Below are 23,918 nucleotides of genomic sequence, written 5' to 3' on the forward strand. Positions count from 1 at the left end.
AATCACAGTTCAATCTAAAAGCTTGTGTTTTATATTCTTTAAGTACTTTTTTGAATTCTCTCATTTGGTCAATTATTCCTGTTTATGAAAATCAATTATTAGTTGCTGTAAACAAATTTCTTTGACAATACCTTCCTAAGCAAAGGGATGGGCATGTTCAGTGCAAGATGCTTCCCGGTGTGGAATGTGGGGGTGGAGATTACGCAGCTCCCCTCCCTGGGCCTCTCTCCACGGAGGCTGGTGGCTCTGTGCCAACAGAAATGCCTATGGAAAGGAAAGCCTGCTCTGAACCGAGGGCCGACTGCCTTTGTGAAAGGCGAGAAGACAAAGCCTAATACAGTGAAACTTCTTTAGAACATTTTCCAGGGAACTGAACATTTTCAGTGTTCGACGTGGGAAAACATGCACCCAGAGAGCCGCATAATGACACAGGTCACCCCACTTCCACTTGCAGACGGTCCAGCTCTCCCTACACCGAGCTAAGAGACTGGACTAAGGAGGAGGTGGTCGCTGGTCCTGGAAAGCTTTCCTCTCGCCCCCTTGGTGGTTAAACAAAATCTAAACAAAACAAAAATTGTCAGTGATTTCCCTCTTAAACAGGTCAGGTCTGTTCTCCAAAGTCACCTCTAAGGAGATGTAAGAAGACCAGATGATTATTTGAGCTGGTTCAGGTGGTCTAGTAGAGAAAGTCAAAACAGTACCTTTAGAGACTCCAAAAGTCACTTTAAGATGAAGACTGGCGCGACAACACTCTAATCTTCTCGAAAAGTTATGCTTTTTTCTCTATGAGCTACTGTTCTGGGCATGTTATCATGTCATGGTTCTCGGGTTTGAAACCCTGTCTTCTTGTTCATTTGAATTTATTTCAGATCCTACAGAAAAGAAAAGAAAAGCACAGGACCCAGGTAGCTGGCAGCCCAGTGGTGTCGGGGCACGCTCACTATGCAGGTTGGCCTGCAACCTAATTTTTTCAGTTTGGTGGAAAGCAGGAAATTCTGCTCACTGGGCTTTTCAGTTATCTGCGAGCATCTTAGTAGCTTTCAGATTACCAAGAATCTGCTGTAATGTGACTTTCGTGACACAGCAGATAAAGAGATCAGGATAGATGGCTGACAGACTCTGTTTTCTAAGAATGGATGATAAGCTTTAACAGATTAGAAATGTAATCAATCAAGTAATGGAACAAGACAGGAATGAGAAGAATGTTTCCAATTTAAAAATCTAGTGTAAAGGTTGCCCTTAACAAAATCAGAGAAAGTATAAAGAATCAGAGGGAATTTTAAAAATACACCATTGAGGTAGGAAAATTTTGCTTAAATAGATGAATCAATAGTTTCAGACTTAAATAATTATATGTATGTATACTGAGGTTTTTCTTTCCTGTTAGGATTAAATAACATTTTAGAGTAAATTTATTTAGGAGTAGACTATTTAGCTTGCCAATAATAACAACCTACTTTTTATAGCTCTTTTTAAAATAACTTTTAAAAACGTACAAGAATAGATGTTTGTTTTAGAAAAACATGACTAATATCTTAACTTTTCTAAATGCTAGTTTCCAGAATACTCGTGATCTAAAAGAACGGATAGAATCAAACTCACTAAAAGTGGAATGTTCCAAAGGCCCCAGAAAATACAGGAATTAAAGAATGAAGCAACCAGTTACCAAAGTGGAGTAACTTCCAACTCTATCCACTGACCCTACCCCTCCACACCCACCTCACAGCACCCCACCTCTTTACTGATGGTTCAGCCCCCCAGTACTTGATGGATAGTAAAAGGGTGGGTTGTGATATTTTAGTGGTTGAAATAACTCCATGAACAACAGAAAGTCCAAAAGTCAACATCCCTGCTCTTAAATAACCTCAGCCACCACTGAGGAGTTCTCATCACCTACCTTGTTAGCCAGCCTCTGAGTGCTCCCCTGACTCCTACCTCCTGAGGATGGTGTTTTTGTGTAATGCCCTCCCCTTCAGGGTGGACTCACTTTAGTCATGCTTTTCTAGTGAATACAACGTGACATCTACAAGATTATATTACAGAATGGCTGTGACTTCTGTCTCGAGTGCTCTGTCGCTTGCTTCACCTGAAGAAAGCCAGCTGCCAGGTTGTAACTTCCCTGTGAAGAGGATCCAGCACAGGCCACTGGCCCTCCAGGAACCAAAGTGGCCTACAAGGAATGGTGTAAATGGACCTGACTTCAGGGCCTCCCACATGGAGCAGACCTCAGCCCCCAGCTGACACTGGGACCACGACCTCCTGAGCCAGCGTGAGCCAGAAGCACCAAGCTAGCAGTGCAGATTCCTGATCCACAGAAATTGTGAGATAACAAATATTTCTCATTCTTAGCCACTAAGTTTTGGGATAATTTATTCTATAGCAATAGATAAGTAATATACCTTCAGGTCCAGTTTTCCACCTTCATCTCATTGCCTACCTCCCGCGCTATCTAATTTTTATTTCCCATCCTCCTATGTTTCTTCTGTTTCTTTTGTGGAACATCTTAAAACTCTCTCTGTTTCACAGGTTTCAGGCCATGCCCTCGGGCTTCCTCCTTCACCTCAAATGGCCTAAAAATAATAAAGTAAGTTTCCAACCTAGAAGGAAGTCTAGTGCAAGCCTCTCTAAGAACAATTTATAGCTTCTATTAAGAAACTGTGAGTCATCCAAAATAAATAATGTATCTATGATTTCATCAACTTAAAAATACTCTAGCATTTGCTATGTTTTATCAAGCTGAAATGAAAAACCTGATGATTAAATAATCAATTCCCCAATTACTTAAACTTTTCAAGTACTAAAACAGATGATCTTTAAATGCTTTAGTTATTTTTGGCCTGCCATCTGAGTCAAATCATTGCTGTATGTTAGGATGAAATGTCCACACCTCAGGTTCTTCTGTCTCCTGGGCTCAGCAGTTCCTTCAGTTCCCCAAATAAAATGCCGTGTGCCACCCCTTTCCCTCATATTGCGGAAATTCTTCTCTTTCTAAAGGTTTGCATTTCCTTTATCACCTTTCTTTCTGGAATTACTCTCCCTCATCTCCTCTGTGGGCCTTTGCAGACTGGGCCAGTCTGGTGAGTTTTGTTCTACAGCAGACCTGCCCCACTTTCTTCATTTCCCTCTAAGTGCACTAACATAAGGCTGTTGAGCAGAATTACAGCAAAGTACGAGCAAAGTACGAGATAACTAGCCCTTCCTGAAATCAGACATCTCCTCTCAGTCTCTTTTTTCTTTTTAAGATTTATTTATGCATACAAGAGCTGGGTGCAGGCCAGAGGTATAGGGGGTGAGGGGATTCACCAGAGACGGAGTGGGGAACAGAACAGGCAGATTGACTGAAATACACTGCTGAGGGGAGTAGCAAGTGAGTCAGGAGAGGTCTGCCGCACCTTGTGGGTAGCTCCCTGGCCGGCTGGGGATTAAACTCGTTCTGCAGAGGCTGCGGAGAGCTTCATAGGTTGCATCTTAACCCTTTGCGCCACCAGGGAGGCCTTCATCTCAGTTTCTTGGACAATTGCAGCACAGGGCAGTCTTCAGACTGTCCTCCTCAGACCCAGGGTGCTCTATTCCCTACTCTTTGCCTCCTTTTCTGCCAAACCCTTCTCATCCATCTTGCTGTTTTCCTCTAGTCCAGCAACCCCCAGATCTACCTCCCAGCACAATGTTAATTTTCCTTGATCTAGGACATTTAAACTTGGTTTTGCTTAATCTTCTCCCATCCAAGTTGTGTGAAAGTGTGTGGGAAGTGGGGTAGCAGGGGAAAGTCCTAATTTCTACCACCAAGAAGCTCCTAGACCCATTCATATTTTCTTTCCTATATGTGGTCATCTTCCTCACTCAAACTGTTCCTAGTCATTTAAAGTGCCATTTTGAAATGTTATGGTAGAGTTGAATAAAAACACTAAGTTTTAAAATTCCTAATAGAGTTTATCAGAAGAAATGTTATTTTATCATTGAAATCCTCCTGGATTTACTAAAAAAATGAAAAAATTAAAAGAATTTTCTCTTAAGGCTAAATCAAATACCCATACTATATACCAAGCTATAGTCTACTTCAAGTAAAAGGTAAGAGCTATTTTTTTTATGCTTGTTTGTAATTATGAGACTCCCTTTGAGGATCAATTTCCATATATTTGAATGATCATTCTATGGCATGGACAATGATTGGCAAATAAAACAACATCTTTTTCATATCAAAGATCTGACTTGAGGATTGCTGTAATTTGTTTAGTCTTAGAAGCTAAATGAAGATTCACTGAGCTTCAGACTTTGATTCTAAGGAGGAACTTTGGAAGAATGGAGGAATACCATCCTAGATGACTTTTTATTGCTTCCCCCCTGTCGTTTAAATATTTATATGATATTATGAAAGTACATTTTCTCAGAAAAGTAAGAACAGCTGTTCTGTGGCTGGGCACTGGGGAAGCATTCCCTCTCTGCTTCCCTCCTGGTAGCTAATTGCATCCAGTGTTTTCAAAGGGAACTGGGAGTTTCTAGAGAAAATAACTTGAAGCTTGTCTGGTGAACTGGTTGAGGGACAGGAAAAAGGAAGCTGGGTGGAGGGAGGATATTAATGGGAGAAATTTTCTACAGGTAGGAGAAAGAATTCACCGAGAACAAAGATTAGGGATGGCCTGGGCCACTGGGTTCAACTCAGACATAAAGGACTCTCAATAGGAGTTTCCAGATCAAAATTAACCTACCCTGATCCTACCCAGTCAGTAGTATGCTCAGAAATAATCAGGAGAGCTATCAGACAAGATTCTGGTGCCCTTTAGGGCCCCCAAAAGAGAACACATCCTAGAGGTAGATAATTGGCTTCCTCCCCCTTGCATTGAGGAATCTCAGTCAGAATGGCAGTATGGAGAATGGCATGGGAGCCAGGAGCCCAGTGCCAGCTGAATGAGCTGTGGGGCAGAGATGAGCAGGACTCCACTTTGGCCAGAGGCGCTCCACTGCCCTAAGCAAAATGTGTTTGAGCAACAGCCAAGATAGAACAGAAAGGGCAACAACCCGTAGAAGAGAGGTAGTGTGGCCATTTGGGGGCCTCCAGAGATCCATGCTGGTGGAGGGAGAAGAGAAATTTGGAAGGGGATTGACCTTCTATGATGATGAAGGTGGGAGAGGTAATCAGCTAGGGAAATTTAGGGTTGAATGTGATTGTCACTCCATTTGTATGCACTGGTTGGAGTACTCTTGAAGTTTCTACTTATGAACACTTTTTTCATATGGGACAATTTCACTTATATTGAAAGTACCATTTTGACAAAATTATTTTTGAAGACCAAACTTAGATTTCAGTTATAACAACTCAGATATAATTAGCCAGATTTGGGAATCTATATTCTTTATCATGGAAGTACAGTAAGACAAAATTTGGACACTAACCTCCCTTTAACTTACTTCCCCAGTAAATCAAGAATCATAATGAAGTGTTGTGGCTTTACTATGCAGATAACAAGATAAATTTGGGGAAAGTGTTTAACCCAGTGCTCATTGCTCAATGCTCAGTGATTAGGACTCCACCAGAAAATCAAACTGGTGGCAGAACAAAGGCCACATAAACAATTAGAGCAAACTCCAATGGATTTTGACAGCCACAGCACCATACATGAGAAAAAGAGAGGATAGATTCTTCCATTATGTAGAGTAGGGGGAAAGGCATTCTGAATTGAGCATTGGGTGGATGGGATTTTGTTCTGGTTCTGCTTCCAGCTCCCTGGACCTTTGGTTTCTTCATAGCTAACTTCTCCCAGCATCAGATTCCTTGATGGAAAATGAAAACTTACAGTAAGGGACCAGGGAGCTAAGGTCCCTTTTAACAACAATTCACACATTTGTAAGATCCAACCATTATTGTTCCTAAACACTTGCTTTAATTATTTACTGTTCCTTCGTGTATCACACAGCAATGAGGGGGTTAGCAATTATAATGTTTTGTGGTTTTAATTTTTTTAAAACTGTTTTTATGGAAAAAGCATAGTATGTTATAACCTCCGACTAAATTAACGGTAAGTGTGGGAAATTGGCTTGACTGGAGGGGCAGAGAATAGTAGCACTCCGCTCTGGTGCTCATCTGAATTCTAGCGAAATGAGTAGGAGGAAGAAGACAGACCTTTCCACGAGTAGTCAGAATACAGAGTCTTGCAAACCTAAATATAAAAGTAAGGTTGTGATAGTCACAGTTTAATTGTGTATTATTTACTTTTCTAAGGCCAGAATAGGGAGTGGTGGGGTAGGGTGGCGATGGCACTAATATTACAGTGAATACTTATTGAGGACACACTTTGTGTCATGTACTGTGACAAATATTCTACATATAATATCCCGTGTCCCCTGTAGGTAGAAATGATATTTCCCTTCTACAGAAAAGTGACTTTACACTGAAGAGTTGTTGGAATTTTAAGACAAGTCTGTGAATCCACTCAGTGTGTTTTACAAGATTGTTTCCTGAGAATAGGGAGAGAATAAAGGTGCTTAAAGGTATAAAGATTAACTGGGGGCAAAGCTCCCCAGTTTGCAAAGTGTGCTTAGTAATAGGATATTTGAATATTACATAATTTTAGCCACTTCTGACCAATATTCACTTACTGCATTGTAAGTTTCTAGTTTGTAGCACTTTTATGCTATTAATATGTATAACTTAATGCTTTCCCAAATGTTAGAACAAAATTTTTTTGCAAGACCACTACCTTGGCCTCCACTGTTGGACTGTTGAAGTTATCAAATCTAAAGTGGCTGCTAATTTAGCAAAACGAGACAATTGCCAAAATCGCATTTATGCTGAGCAGCAAACCCTGAGTTTCATCAGAGGAGACTGCTACTGATTCATAACAATAGGGATTTTCTCTAATAGAAATGCAGCTGGTGGCCATGGGAAATCATCTTTAATCCCTATAATAAGTTCAGTAGCTGTCACAACATTTTATGACAATTCAGGCTTATTTTTAACTACTCTGTTAGCCTATTGTGCAGCATTTATAAACCCACACCCAGCTGATAGTTGATCTTTGAACAAATGGAGTGAAATGGAGTGGGGGAGTGGTTTAGGAGTGCCGACCCCCTTGCAGTTGAAAATCCATGTGTAATTTATCGTTAGCGCAATGTATTGTAGGTTCTGTATTTGTAGATTTAACCAATTTTGGTTTAATCCATGACCGTGAAACCCTTGGATTAAAAACAATCAGAGTGTAAGTAGATCTGCACAGATAAAGCCCATGTTAATCAAGCGTCAGATGCAACATCGCTCCATTTATTTGCCTTTACTTCCTTTCCTTTTTGTTTTCACTGTTTTGTTTCATGACACAACATCAGCCACTCAAGCCAGAACACAAGGTCATTGTAACTCCTCACAACCTCTCCTCAACATGTTTCCCAAATGTGTCTCTTGTCTAGATTCCTGTCATCTCTGACTATTTCAGGCCTTCACCTTCTCTTTCCTGGACATGTCAACAGCAGCCTGACGAAGCCCCCATCTGTCTCCAGATTTTTCTCCTCAAGCAGTTTTCCATACAGTCAAGCATCTTCTCTTTAACCCAAAGACTGGCCAATCTCAGCCTGTGTGAAACCTTTCCAGCCTCGCCTGCCATCTCATCCTCTTAGCCATGACCTTCCAGCAATGCTGACCAGTATTTTGCCGTCAGAATTGCTTGACCCCAAGTCACAACAGATTGTGAAGAGTCTCAACAGATTGTGAAGACACTCAAAGCTGAAATCTGAAATTCTCCTCTCCTGTCTCACCCTCTGCTCCCCTCAGCAGTGTATTTCTGTCGTCTGCCTGTTCTGCTCCCTGCTGTCTCTGATGAATCCTCGCACCCTCCCACGCCTCTGACCTGTATCCCAGCTCTTGTATAAAAATAAATAAATCTTTTTTTTAAAAAAGTAAATCTTTATGTTCTGCTCATGGTGCTAAAGAATCACTTGCCTAATTCAGGTTCCTCTTTCTCAGGAGCATGAATACAACAGGTGATATACCCATTGGACCCCTACTTGGAGGTTTCAAACTTGGATGACTTGGGAAAAGACTGTTCCAGGGACACAAATAAGGAATTTTCAGAAAGAGCCTTTCAGCTAAGGACAAGGAGCCCTTGACTATAATAAGAAGAAGGAGGTTAACTCAGAAAGAGTTGAAGAACTTCTGAAACTGTAGAGAGTCAATACAGAGCTACAGCAAAGTACAACATAGGTCACAACCAAAGGAAAGGAAGATCAGCAGCAAAACAGACAAATTTTAATTTCTGGAGAAATCTAATCAGCTCATGCTGGAAGGGTTGGGTGGTCAAGATGAGAAGTGCTTCTGTCTAATACATTCACACCTCTACCCTGTGCTTCGGTTGTCACCAGTCAGGTTCTGTGGAAGTAGGGGGCAAGATGGTTATCTGGGGTCTACCCCTATGAAGGAAAAGGAAAAGCAGGATTGCACAGAGGAAGAATTTGAATAAAGCTTTGACCCATCAGTTGAAAAATTGTTTTGTGGCAGACAGAATGCCTGACTTTTATATACCCCCACCTACTTTTCTCCTGACACAGGCTGCCCTGAGGATTGACATCAAACAGAGGAGAAAACTCTCTGCAGCTAATGCAGGCCCTGAAAGGAGTGGGCAGTTGGAGACGCCGTGTTACCAGCACTTTCTGGAGAAGGGATGCAAGGTCTTTCTCGAACGAGGACCTGGGTGGTGATCTCTGTCTACCTGCAAGTGAACCTCACCATCGTTATATAGGATGGTTTTTAAAAATGGTTTCAGGATTTATTTCTTTATAACAAAAAAATTATTTTTGTTGTTGTTGTATTTTATTTTATTTTTATATTCCCCATACAATTGCAACCCCTTTATTTTGACCCCAAGCCCTCCTTTCCCCGCCCCCCAAGCCCCATAGAGTGCCTCTGGTTCATAGTTGTTTGTTGATTTTGATTTTTACTTTATTATAGTTATTCTTTTTCCTGGTCCCTTATTTAAGTTTTCTAGATTCCTGCTATGAGTGAGACCATCCGGTATTTAACTTTTTCTTTCTGGCTTATTTCGCTGAGCATGATCCCTTCCAGCGCCATCCATGTTGCTGCAAATTGCATGTGTTTATCTTTTTTGAATGCTGAGTAATATTCCATGGTATATATGTACCACATCTTGATCCAGTCATTTATTTTTGGACATTTGGGTTGTTTCCAAAGCTTAGCTATTGTAAACAGGGCTGCTATAAACATAGGGGTGCAGGTGCTCTTTGGAATTGATGTTTCTGTGTCCTTTGGGTAAATACCTAGGAGTGGAATTGCTGGATCATATGGAAGCTCTATGTTTAGTAGGTCAAGAAATCTCCACACAGCTCTCCATAGTGGTTGGACCAGTTTGCACTCCCACCAGCAGTGCAGGAGAGTTCCTTTTTCTCCACACCCTCGCCAACATTTGTTGTTGCTAGTTTTTTTAATATGTGCCATTCTCATTGGTGTGAGATTTTGATTTGCATTTCCCTGATTACAAGTGATGTTGAACATTTTTTCATATGCCTGTTGCCCATTTGCATTTCCTCTTCAGATTAGTTTCTTTTTAGCTCTTCTGTCCATTTTTTGACTGGATTATTTTCTTTGTTGTTGTTGAGTCTCATCAGCTCTTTGTAGATTTTTGTGATTTCAGTCCTTTATCTTTAGTGTTGTGTGCAAAAATGTTCTCCCAGTCGGTGGGGTTTCTCTTTAACAAAAACTTTCTTTACTGAAGTAACATTGTGTTGTAACATTATGTTTCAGGTGAACATCATTATAAATCAAAGCCTATATACCACATTAAATTCACCACTAAAAGATCAGTTCTAAGGGAATTATGCTTAGTGAAATAAGTCAGATGGAGAAAGACAAACAGCATATGATTTCACTCATGGTACATGAAGAAACAAAACAAATGAATGAACTAAATTCAACAAAAATAAACTTTAGAGTATAAGACCGTATTAATGCTTCCCAGAGGGGAAGGGTAGAGGGGAGGGTCAACCAGGTAAAAGGGGTCACTTGTATGAAGAGTGGAGTCTTAATTTTAATTTCTCTCAACAAACAAAAGGTATTCCCTTTTCAGTAAAGAATCCTATACATTTACTGTTGAATTTGAAATTATCAGAATTTATATTCCATGGATTACCAAGGGGTCAACATTTTATTTTTGGGTGGGCTAGAGTCAGCACTTCATTTTTTCATTCCATAAATACATATGAAATATTCATTGCATGGAAGTCTCTGGAAATTGAAATATGAATAAGGATGCTTTACCTCAAAAGTCATGGGAGTTAGATTCTAATGAGGAGACAGACAAAATTGACAAATAATTAAAACAAAGTGGTAAGAGTTAAAAAGACAGGTACAAACAAGATGTTATAGAAGGACAATGAAGGAATAAGTGTCTGCAGTATCCTCCGGGATAGTTTGACTGCAGTATCCTCTGGGAAGAGGAGACATGGGCTCTGACCCTCAAGAGACAAGAAGTATTTGCATAGGAATATTAGAGGAGGAGGGAATTGCGTGTGTAAAGACCGAGAATGAAGGCACCTCATGAATCAGGAAAACCAGAGTTGACATGACTGAGGCACAGTTTGTGTTTAGGAAGTATTGGAATAGATGTTTGGGAGGAAATATGTATCATTGTATTTATTCATATTTATTAATACAATTTCCTGTGTATGTTTTATCTAATGAGTATTTCTCCACTATATCTAATCATTGCTTTGTGAGTTTGTTTTTTGCAATACCATCCCTCTGCAGAACATTCTTTGGGAAATGTTAAAATACTGTGATTGAGTGTGCTGGGCCATCTAGGACATAAACCTGTTCTAGATCTAGTAACTGGACTGGTCTGTTCTGACTTGATATTAACAGATAAGGAAAATGGTATCTGCTGCAGTTCCTGGGAATGCTACAGTGGTCTCTCTCATTCTTAGAGAATGGAATACTGAATCTGTTATATGGAATACCATCTCTCTGTCATAGAGAGTCCATAGCAACCACCCAGTTCAGGTCTCAGTCAGGGAGAGTAGAAACTGACTTTGACACTTTCTGGTGCAGGAAAGCTGGTCTAAGGAAGCTAAGGAAGACAATCCGTTGACACAGCCAAGACTGTAGCCATGGCATCTGTATCATTTCGAGAGCCAGTATCTCCAACAGTGGGGAAACACATGATTGTTACAGGTAGGGTCTTTGTGTATGCTTCATGAGAACTAAACTTCTTTACTCCTTACCTATATGGCACTCACATAAGGGATATAAAAATAAACTAATCACATATGTTTATTTTCTAAAATACAGTTAATTATGTGCACACTTAGTCTGAGCATGGACCCTGTGTTGCCCTAAACAATTCTATCTGAGCTAGCTTCCACAAGGAATATTTTTATACCATAAAGTTTATGTTATACATAACAAGAACTACTTTGATATTAATAAAAATGTAATTTTGGTCAGATTTAAATGTTAATGATTTAAGTTTCTTATATTTTTATAAACTTGACATACTTGGTTGATATAAATTTAAGCAAACTGTTAAACCTAGTAATACTAATGATTTGTATTTTATTCCTTTAATGGCTTTAAATGATTTGCATGTAATAATAAAATGTAATTAAATAGAACATGAGTAATCGTGACACTTAAAGGAATAAATTAAATTTCATCTTATTTCCTTTATATCTGAAAATCATGAACATGTTTTAGCTGTAAATTCCCGCTCCACTCATGAGAAATCTGGTTCCAGATATTTGCCAACCATTTACTTGTTTAATTCCAGTAACATGTGTACAAGACTCAGATTTGCCGGCCTGCATGCTCTAGAAAATCCTTTATCAACTAAGAACAGAATTCCTTGCACCCAGTTTGCCTTTAGATTTAAAGACTACTCCCTTTCAAAATTATAGAGGTCCGTACCTTCTTTCCCAGCTCCCCCTCCTGCAATGAGATTTTATAGGTTTGCAGTACAGTCAGAGTCTCTTGTCACAGTCTAAGTTCCTTCCTGGAAATCTCCCAACCTCCTAAATGATTTTTAAAATTTCATATATATTCATCAAGATTTGCTCTTCGTGCTATAGGTTTTGACCACGAAGCCACCATTACAGTTTCATACAGAAAGTTCTCACCACTCTAACCCCTGTGCTTTTCTGTGGGTTCCTATGAGCTGGCTATGAGCGGGCCACTCATTGGGCAACTGTGACCTATTTGCTATCTACAAATCACAGCAGAGCATGCCTGGACTACCTACGACAGTAGCCCGTATCACGAGGCAGGCCCGGGGACGCATAGGCCACTGTTGACCTGATCATGTGACTATCTCCGTGGTGGTCTCGGGATAACTCTGCCAGTGATAACATCATACTTTGCTGACGCAAATGTCTCTTGACGCACAGTCACGATGTTCCCTTCCCTGCCCCTCGTAAAACTTTGTCCCCCATTCCTATCCCACCCTCTGGACTTTAGTCTTTATACCATTGTCCCATGACCAGCTTTGACTAGCCTGCATGCTTTCAATAAATGGCACAAGATTTTCTGCTCAGGTAGCAGAGTCTTGCCTTGCAAACCTGCTCCACGACTCCTATGTCCCTCACTAGTTCCTGAAGCAAAGTGGCAACAAAGTTCCTGTGGCAACACTTTACCTGTTCATCCCCCAGTCTCTCTGTCTCTGACCTCCTGAGAACCATGGATCTTTTCACTGTCTCTGTAGTTTTGCTTTTTGCTGAAATCATATAGCTGGAATCATATGTAGCTTTTTCAATTGGACTTTTTCCACAGGCCAGTATGCATTTAAGTTTCCTCTGTACCTTTTCATGGTTTGAACGCTCATTTTTTCCCCCCTAGGATAGTATTCCATTGTATGATATACCACAAATTGTTTATCTGTTTTCTTATTGAAGGATATCCTGGCTTCTTATAAACTTTGACAAGAACATCTATAAACATACTAAAAAATTAGGCCACAAACTTTGCAAGATACAAGATGAACATGAATACGATGTTCTCTTTCTTGTAGAAGTTTATAATCTAGTGTTCTGATTAGAATATTATAGGTTCTCCTGTTAATCCATTTGTTTAATTTAAATGTCCATTAAAACATGGTGTGACCAGTGAGAATGGCACATATTAAAAAATCTAGCAACCCCCCAGTGGCGCAGCGGTTTGAGCACCGCGCTGTGAAGCTGTCCACAGCCTCTGCAGCATGTGTTCAATTGCTGGTCGGCCAGGGAGATACCCACATGGCGCAGCAGACTTCTCCTTCCTGCCCTGCTGCTCCCCTCAGCAGTGTCTTTGGTCCATCTGCCTGTTCTGTTCCGTGATCCATCTCTGGTGAATTCTCTCACTCTCCCACGCCTCTGACCTGTACCCCGTTCTTGTATAAATAAATAAATCTTAAAAAAAAAAAAAAACTAGCAACAGCAAATGTTGGTGAGGATGTGGAGAAAAAGGAACTCTCCTGCACTGCTGGTGGGAGTGCAAACTGGTCCAAACACTATGGGGTGCTGTGTGGAGATTCCTCAGTCTGCTAAAGATGGAGCGTCCATATAATTCAGCAATTCCACTCCTAGGTATTTACCCAAAGGACACAGAAACATTAATTCAAAAGAGCACCAGCACCCCTGTGTTTATAGCAGCACTATTTACAATAGCTAAGCTATGGAAACAACCCAAATGCCCAAAAATAGATGACTGGATCAAGAAGATGTGGTACATATACACAATGGAATATTACTCAGCAATCAAAAAGATAAACTCATGCAATTTGCAGCAACTTGGATGGAGCTAGAAGGGATCATGCTCAGCGAAATAAGCCAGAAAGAAAATGAAAAATACCAGATGGTCTCACTCATAGCAGGAATCTAGAAAACCTAAATAAGGGACCAGGAAAAAGACTAATTATAATAAAGTAAAAATCAAAATCAACAAGAGAACTATAAACCAGAGACACACTACGGGGTTGGGGGGGTGGAGCGGGGGGAGAAGGGAATAGGATCAAAACAAGGGGGGTGGGAATTGTATGGGGACTATAACCAAGATGAAAATGCATACATTGTGCAAAAATGAAAAATGATGTAAAAAATATATAAAATTAAATAAAATTTTAAAAAAACATGGTATGGATTGAAAGGAAACACAAACCCAATCCAAAGGCCCGAGAAATAATGGAAAACAAGTGGAAAAGGAGGAAAATTACCTTGCATAATACTCCACAAAATCAAGCCATATGTTTTGGCTTTTTTCCCCTACTCATTTCTTTTCCTTTGAATATCATACTGAGAGCATCATGAACTCCTACTTCACAGATGGATCTTAGAAGTTACTTTGCAGTTCACAAAGGATAGAGATTCTTTTTGAAAAACTGTGAGTCCATTTTTTTAAAAAGTTGACATGTGACATATACTTTATTAAGCACATAAATCCAGTGCTCAGCTTGATAATATTTTACAAAGTGAACAATACCTATGTATCTACTTTTCAAATCAAGATAGTAAACATTTTTATAACCCTAAAAATTTCCTCTATGTCCTTTTCTAGTCAATACCTTCACAGTCAAACATGGTTTGATTTCTATAATCCAGATATATTCTTAGTACTGTGAGTTTAATATGATAGCTTAAATTATCTGTATTTTTTTAATATTTTATTGGCTGGTTTATTCTTCCATGTAAGTTTTATTATCAACTTGTTAACTTTTATTATACAGTAAGGAGATTTTAAAGATAGCACTGTTTTACTTTACAAAGATTTTATTCTAAAAACTAATGATAAACAAAATTACAGATTTTAAAAATATATTAAAGCTTGATGATGAATTTTTACAATATCTGTTTATTTACAAATGATATCACTTGTTTACCCAGTTCCAGGTCCTATATTTTAAAGTTACAATTTACATTTATTTAAAAACACATACCTAACTCAGATCTTTTTAAAATGAATTCCCACTGGTTAAAATTAAAGAGATTTATGGAATAATAAGGAATGTTAAATTTAAAAGGTACCATAACAGGTAATCTAATTTAACCTATCATTTTTCAGATGGGAATTCTGAGGTGTTCAGAGAGCTAAGTGATTTCCTCAAGTGCACACAGCCTTGATTAGAAGCTTATATATGACTAGAAGCTTATATACGATTTTATATACGTGTTTATGTGTGTGATATGCAGATTGCTCACTAACTGAAAATAGATATGCCTTTAGTCCTTCATCGTGTATCGACCAGAAGACCTACTCATGTAAACTAGGAATATTGCAGAGTTCTGTCTTATAAAGGAGTCATCACATCATGGGACTTTTGTTAGAAATATGTCAGAATTGGAAATACTCTCTAGGAAATAGCCAAAACCCAATATGATGAATGAAACGCTAAGTGGCAGGAGCAGTACATAAATGTGCACGTAATTTTGAAAAGCATTGCTCCATGAGCTTGGGTTTCAGATCCATTTGTTCATCTCATTTTTTGCCTGTGAAACTGTCACACTAATAGTTATGTCTCAAATTCAATTATTTCAAAAATAGAAAATGATTCACACTGAACTGCCAGTGCTTTACCGCTTCGAGAATAAAATAGTCTTGTTGCAAATTCAGCTTAGGTCTCATCACTATAATTCATAAAGCAAAGATTTTATATTTTTAAAAACTAATTCATGACCAAAACTTACATATTTTACTGGCATGGACACAGTTGGCTGACTGATTTGCATTTTATTCTGTAGTCCCAGCGTATGATTTGCCCCGAAATCAAAATTTATCTACAAGTGACAGCAGTTACCAAATTAATCTTACCTTAAATTGTTGGTCATCTAAATCATCACCAATGTGATCTGCAGGAAAATAACATTAGCTGTGCCATCGATTTGAAAAGAACCTCCCAAGCCCTGAAAGGAAGACTTGTGAGCATAGACTCTGTCTTCAGATTTTTTCTGTGTTAACACATGTAGGGTACTTAGAACAGTGTTCAGCATGAGGTGTATGTATGTATACACACACATATATAGTATATTGCATGTATACAAACAGCATATTATGTAGGCACACAGTATATTATATACACACAGAGTATATTTTATATAGAAATAGATATAGATAAATGGTTGTCCTCTGACATAGATGACTAGCAATATAAGTAAACTGCTGGGTACAGGGCCCAGAAGATAAAATATTTATCATGTTAACAATTATAACCACATGAAGTGTATTTTTTAAGCTGCTATTGACCTTTTGGGTTTCACTAAAAAAAAGTTATCCTAAAGAAACTAAATTCTATTAAAAAGATGTTATGATGAAATGGCAGATTTTAGAACACTACTTATTAACCTCAGTAATCCTGTTTGATAAAATGATATGACATCCTATCATCAGGAAAAATAGAAAGATCTCCTAAGGGTGCTCTGAGCGCTAAGTATTTCCTACAGGTATCACCTTTGTCTCTTTACCTGGATTTGTTTCCCTTCCCTGTCCTTCCTCTCCTGCAAGAAAAGAGGTGGCACCTACTAGACTCCAGAAAGGAAGCACTTTACTCACACCACTTGCTGTGTGTGATCCTAGTCAATTTCTTTCACAGCAAGCCATAAAGGATAAACGCTTCACTGTCTTGCTAACCCCAGTTGCCAGTAATTATCTCAGAAAAGGTAGAACCTTTCACAGCACCTATTAAAAGGCCCCTTTGACCACAGATAACATCTTTTAGAAAAATACACCCCAGGGAAAAGTCCAAGGATGGATGGAAGATTATCCCTGTCTTTAGGAATCACCACACCGAAAAAAAATGGCCTCAAATCATGTATTTGGTCAAATCATTTGTTTGGGGCAGCACATTCTCAATTAAAGAATTTCCTGAAACTACAAGATTGCAGGAGAGGAGGCTATTGGAGGGAATGAAAAGATTGAACAATTGCTTCTGTCCTGTTCTAAGGGTTGAACTAGACAGACACCACAAGAAGTCCTACCCCCATTTCCAGTAGAGTATGAGTGGGACTGGGTTTCTCTGACAAGGACCCAGAACACACTGAGGAAATCTGGTGGTGGAAAGAGTGATCTGATTGATTTCTAAATCTCATAACTAACAATCAAGTGAACCACTCAGGGGGTGGAAGTGGGGCTGACCTAATGGCAGAGAACGGAACTAGAAGTGACTGGTATAAGTTCAGCAGCTCCCAAGTTCACTAAACAGTGCTCAAACCCCACTAATAGGGGAGGGAAGTGGTTACTGAGGAAAACAGACAGGGTGCCATGAAATGTAAGCCAAATGCCAGTAAGTAAGGCAAACACCTCCATGAAGGGGACTCTGAGCCAACCACTCTCCCAGATCCAGAGCTCTGATTCTCAAGATGCAAGATGCAAAAGAACCACTTAAGGAGACTTGTAAGGATGGAGGAGGCCCCCAAGTTCTGACTTAGTTTTTCTGGGACCCTGGAGCTGCATGTTAAACACGCATACAGGAGACTGTAATACAGGAAGTGCCTGTGACACACTGCACTAAGCCAGCAAACCCTAGGGCCACAGGAGATGTATGCCTCTGTTCCTGGAAGCTTGCAGATGCGCCAGTTTTATTATCCTTTAAGTTCTAACTTGCCTCAAGTCAGAAGACCAGGAGTCTCAACTCAACAGCCTTGATTTTGAAAAGTCATTAAAAAGCCCACAATTTAAAAAACGGTGGGAACATTGTTATAATTCAAATTAGTGTGATTATAGAAAAATGAAACATGCTTTTCAAGCCAATGATGACAAGATAATGAGAAATCTAAGAAGTCAAAACTTACGCAAACAAAGCGATCTGAAATTAAGGGAAGAGTAGTGAATAAATGCTGATAGCAGTCAGGTTAGATAAATTCTTTGCTCACACCAAGGAAATAATACCTCCCACATCTTTGAAAAGATTTCCAGACTCCTTCAAACTTCAATTTACAAGCTAAGTAGCTATCACCAGCCTCTTTTCATGAAGTGGAAGCAGAACCAAGGAGACATGCTAGTCATGTGGGCTAAGTAAGGAAATTTTTTAAAAACCCAAGGATTCTACAATCCAGGGAACTGTCCTGGGAGTGCATTTCTTTTTCTGAGGGTTGTGCAGCCAGTTAGAACACAGGAAGATCATGAGCCACACTCTCTCCACTCCCGCCCCTCAGGGGTGAGCTGTGCCCACACGCACACACAGGCTCACACACATACTCTGACATCTGAAAATGCCCCAGGAATGTCCGCCCCTCTTGTCTGGGGGATAAACAAACAAAACCCAACCCATCTACCAGTTCTAGATCTCAGGGAATTCTTCCTGAAATGGAGTGTCTTAGACTTCCCTGAAGTGGGCCCCAAAAATAAATGATAGCATCTTACTGACCTCAGCACGTAATTACTCAGACAATAAAGACTAAAGTGAGAGTTTGCAGTAAATCCCCAAGGCTACCCCCACTTCCTAGGGAGGGGAGGTGCTGTAGAAATATTGTGTATAGGTAAGGATTGTTTTGTGTGATGATAACTTTGGAAAGCAGGGAATGATTTATATTAGTCTAATTTATATTAGTCTAGCTAATGAATTCCATTCATCATTGCTACATCAAAAATCTTCTGCTGCTTCTCACCCAGGGCACACCGAGACCCAGCTGCTCACCCACAACCAAGGCGGGAGGTTGAAAATCTCTGCCTTTGTGAATTGGGGTTTGAGGCCCATAGTCGTCCCAGCTCACAGCATCTTCATGTGACCTTCTCCAACGGACGGTTACGGTTGCCTTTCTTGGATCTTTATTTTAATGGTCTTGGTGGACAACTTTGGAAAATTGTGATACTTAGATGGAACATCCAATTTTATTATAAGGCATACTGTCTCAAACCTCATGTCCAAATTTGGATGGGAGTTTGTTCAGCCATTTTTGTTTGATGATATAACAAATGTAGACAAAAACTGTACATATGAATGTTCATTTCATCAAAGTGATCACCTTAAATTACCACAGAGTGACTTAGTTTAAAATGCTTTGCAGTTGAGATATACATTTGGAGTTGAAATTGTGCCTAAAGGAAGATTACATACTGCACAAAAAGTCAGGATTATCCTTAAAGCAGAGAGTTCACACAGTGGGGTAGGGTAAAAACCACAGACAAATGGGAAGGAAATCACCCCCTCCCTGGCCCAAAGATTTCAAGGTCAAGGATACTCCAATTTGCTGGCACTCTCCTATCAATGGGGCTCTTCTACACGTGGTTGAGTAGATAAAATCTAGAGTGAGTGACTCCAACATAAGTCAGCCCCAAAGACAAATCCACCATGTTAATTCCTGTAGTCTATTCATTCAAAGGAATTACAAGCATTTGGATCTTCTACTAAATCTCCTATGCCCCTAAGCTCTGTGTCTACTCGCCACTCCTTCCCTATCTTTTTACTTTTTTATAGTTACAGAGATAGAAGAAGAATGAGGAACAAAAAAAAAAAAAAAAAAAGCCGCACATAGTCACATATCCTAGCTGGTCTCTGTTTACCATTTTAAAACCTTCACCAAAGGACATTTAGGGAATCTTAAGTAGAGCTTTCAAATCCAGCTTCAATACAGTGCTGACTTACTATACTACCTCCCAACAAACAAATCCAACAGGTCAAATGCGGGTGCCTCCTTACATGCTTGCTTTGCCCTCCTCTGCCTTCATTTTTCCTGTTGTCCAGGTTGAGACCTTGTCCAACCATACCCTCATTCTGTTGTAGGATGAATCCCAGTTTACCCAGGATGAGGGATTTCCTGGAACATTGGATTTTCAGTGCTCAAAGTAGGATGAGTTGATCAGGGTAACACTGACACTTACCAGGACAGCCGTTCAAAACCTAACACATCTCCTGCAAGGTGTGTGTAGAACCATTATCTGAATTCCTTGCAAAGCAGGATGGGGAAGTACTCATGAAGGCAGGGTACAAGGCAAGAGTTCCTCAGGGATAAAAAGTTTTGAGCTATTTTCCACAGTTATCACTAGGAAGAAGCCCACCTCTACTCAGAGAAAATCTTGTCAATGATAGACGCCCAATATCCACTGGCCTATTGAACCCTGTCTGATCCACCTATTCAGTTCACCGTAAACCCAACAAGAAGAAACTGAATCTATCTCCAATTATTTCCAGTTATTTCAAATGGTCCCAAATAAGGAATGTCAGAACTGATGAGCTAGACTGAACTGGCTGCAACCTAATATGATGGACTTTTCTACTGCGTCAACTTAGCTAAGTGTAATGACATTTCGCAGAATTCCCTTCCCTATATAGCTTTGGGTGCGTTTGGGCATGGGAGACATTTTGTGTGAAATTTAGAGGGTGAAAGTGAAACAGCAGACGTCATTCTATGCCCAGGTAGTTGGTCTGAGGTGCTACGACAGCTCCTTCCTACTTTAGCCAACGTGTTGTTTCACCTTGTTGGTGTAGGGAAGGGCACTAATCGCACCTCTTCCAGCACCTTCCATTGTTCCTCCTTTGGCTTCATCAACTTCTAGGCCAGGCGGAGCTTTAGCACTGTGATGAAAGGCACCAGCTTTCACTGCAAGTCACCAGAATCTTCAAATTTTGAGGCTTGTAGGCAGTGAGACCTACTCAGGTTCAGCCAGTCTCGTGGGTTCCAATTTATCCTGTGACTGTGGAGCCCACCTTGAGTCAGGACCACCCCCAAGACACACATGGAACAGTCCCAGTAGCCAATACCCTGGACCTGTAAGATTCATTTTTGTTCTAACTCCACATCTCACTCTGTCTTGCGTCCTGTGGCTTACTGCTGCAGGACACCCTCTTTGCTATTTTCAAAGCTACACTGGCTTGACCCATTGCCTCTGATGAATCACTTGTTTCCCAGCATCTGAATCATTTTACTGAACAGGGGGAAGGAGACTGACTACCCATAGGAGTATATCTAAGGCAGGATCTTTCTTGTGAAGCAGACTTTTGGGGCAACACCAACTGAGGGATGAGGACTTCTGAGATTCACCTAGACTGGTTCCAATCTCAAAAGGTAGGGAGGGTATGGACATAGTCTTAGCACTAAGAGCAGCCTAACACAGAGCACACACAACGAAAGTTGTAGAAGGAGGGGGTAAGTGAACTGATTAATTGATGTATCCTTAAGAAGTGTATAGTCTAAAGCATTTTCATGCTATTCACAGACACTAACTTACACACTTGACCAATTGTATTCTTAGAGAGTGGTTCTGGATATCTATTTATCCAGAAACTGGGTTAATAATTATCTCAGCATAAAAGGGCAATCCAGAAGGAACCCAACATTGTTCACTCTCTTTGCTTACTTCTGTGCCTGCAGTAGATGTGTATTGGTGGAAAGGAAAGGAATCTTCCATAGTGTCTTCTTTCTTTCTCATCTGAAATTTCTCTCAGAGTACTTTCTCAATGATTTATATGACTTGCTCACTAATAGAGCACTGCTGGGAGCAACATCCAGAAGCAGATTTCAGACAAAGAGCTTCCACCTGCTCTCTCCAATCTATACTCCACTCACCCATGTCAGGATGTCTGACTGGTACAGGATGACAGTGATTTTGAAATTCATTTCTTTTAGTAGAGAAATTTAACAGTTTCCCGTCATCACACCCACGTGTATTTGACTGTATGCTTATACTTTTCAATGTTAAAAATTATAATATTTTAATTATGTGTTTAACAATGAGTGTTATATGGGGGCGGCATGCTAAGACATGAATGGCTTGATCTGGGCCATTTTTTATAATTGTATAAAATGAAAGTAACATTAAAAGATAATTTTAAATTTAAAAACATAAAATGTTCAATTTAAATATTTACAGTGCTGTGGCATTGAGCACATTTACTCTGTTGTACAACACCACCACCATCTAGCTCCAGAAATTTCATCTTGCAACATGGACACTCCACACCCATAAACCACTAGCTCGCTCACCACTCTCCCTTCCGCCATTGCACCACCACCACCCACCATTGTACTTTCTGTCACAATGAATTTCACAAAAATGGAGTCACACAGTGTTTGTCTTGTTGTGACTGGTCTATATCACTTAACGTCTTCCAGATACATCCACACTGTAGCAAGTGTCAGAATTTTCTTTCGTTTTAAGGTTGACTAATAATCTGTTGTAAGTGGTTATGGACTGACATGTTTCTCCCCAAATTCCAATCTGACACCTAATCCCTGATGTGACTGATTTGGAAGTTGGTCCTTTATGGAGGTAATTAGGTTAAATAAGGTCATAAAGGTGGGGTCCTAGTCCCAAAGAGCTGGTGTCTTTTATAAGAGGAAGGAACACCAGAGCCTTCTTCCTCTGGCGCTCTCCCCTCCTCCTGCCTCTGGCTTTCTGAGTGTTGAAGAGAAAAGACCACATGAGCTCACAAAGAAAAGGCCTCTGTCTATAAACTAAGCAGAGAAATCTCATCAGTGACTCTGAAGGCACTGTGGACTTCCAGCCTCCAGAACTGTGAGGAAATATGTTTGTTTAAGTCACCCAGTCTGTGGTATTTTGTTAGCGCAGCCCTAGCAGACTAATATACCACATTTTGTTTATCCATTCATCCAGAGATGAACACTTCGGTTGCTTTATACCTTTATACTTTCTGATTATTTCGAATATTGAAAATAAACCTGCTAGGAATATGGATGTATAAATAGCTCTTCTAGACCCTGCTTTCACCTCAGAATTGCTGGATTATATGGTAATTCTATGCTTAATTTTTTGAGGAATCATCATAGCACTTTTTACAGCAGCTGCACCATTTTACATCCCTACCAGAAAAGGGCTACAATTTCTCTCTCATCATAAAAGCATTTAAATATATTTTGGTTAAGTGTGAAGAACCTGTGGCCACTCAGAAATAATTGCAGATTTGGGACGATTAGCTACCTATTCAAATGTGGGAAGTTAATCTGCCTTCCTGTAAGCTATAATACAACAATACAAATTATTACTTTTGAGGGGGAATTCAAACAAGCAATATCATTTGGTGTAATTTTTTATCAACAGCCCTTCTCAAAAATTGTTTCAAAATTCTGTGATGCTAGGATTATTCATGTTAAAAGTGAAAAAAGTCACTCTTCCAGGCCCTGTCAACTGGAATATATTCTCTACCCATTCCCCTCTGGGTGCTTTAAAGGTATCAGATAAGTTATCATCTAAGATCACTGTCTGAATTGAATTACAATGTTTGTGATCATGATGTGATTTGCTTTTGGTTCCATATTTTACATAATGTGTAGCTCATAAATTGATTTTAGGAATATGTTACTTTACATAACCAATAAGCTCTGTGAATACTTGGTGCTATGTAGGACATCTTTAAAAAAAAATCTTTAAAATTATTTTCAATTTTTATATATTTAAGGAGTCTTTTGAGGAATCATTTTTTATAAAGAAAAAATTGTTAACTCAAATTGCAGAAAACCTAAATTGTAATGTTTTTCAGTATAGTATCAGTACTCCTAAATGCTTCAGTTAATCCAGGATCATGATTAAAGCTTCTAATTATTTCATGTGATTCTTAAACTGTCTTCTTCCATACACAGCAAAGAATGGAGATATGTATTTCAAATATTTCATATCTGTTAGATATTCTAAATGGTCCCTAGGAATTATTTACAGTAATTGCAGCATTTTCATTTTTCAGGCTACTTCAGCTGAAAGACAAACTGAAGTAAAATTGGCAAGTGAAAGTCAATATTTAACTGGCACTTCACTTGGACATTTTATTCTAGTTTCAAGCTTTGATGCTTAATAATTGATAGAGGGAGTAGAACAGGGTAAGCTCTGTTTTGTTTAACAGTTTTCTCAGTGATTTGAGTAGCAAGCAAGAGAACCTGCTGTTAGGTTAGCAGAAGACAGGCCTAGAAGAAAGAGAAAGAATAAACAGTTGATAAATTGGGTTGTAAAAAACATTATCTAGAATTGGGAACCAAAACTAACAAGATTATAGTATAATAGGAAGTATGAACCTTGC

At 39.5% G+C, this 23,918-nt stretch overlaps 1 protein-coding gene across 3 annotated transcripts in view; it reads left to right on the top strand.

Annotated features, from left to right (window-relative positions):
- The first annotated feature begins 10,962 nt into the window (after positions 1-10,962).
- CUNH4orf45 (chromosome unknown C4orf45 homolog) overlaps positions 10,963-23,918 on the top strand; it is an 80,497-nt gene continuing 67,541 nt past the window's right edge. For all 3 annotated transcript variants that reach the window (XM_054690456.1, XM_054690455.1, XM_054690457.1), the window contains exon 1: positions 10,963-11,167. In XM_054690456.1, the coding sequence (XP_054546431.1) occupies positions 11,104-11,167 (64 nt within the window). In that variant the 5' untranslated portion in view covers positions 10,963-11,103. The remainder of the gene's footprint in view (positions 11,168-23,918) is intronic.

Source organism: Talpa occidentalis, unplaced genomic scaffold (assembly GCF_014898055.3).
Source record: "Talpa occidentalis isolate TD23 unplaced genomic scaffold, MPIMG_talOcc4v2.1 talOcc4.8, whole genome shotgun sequence".
NCBI lineage: Eukaryota > Metazoa > Chordata > Mammalia > Eulipotyphla > Talpidae > Talpa > Talpa occidentalis.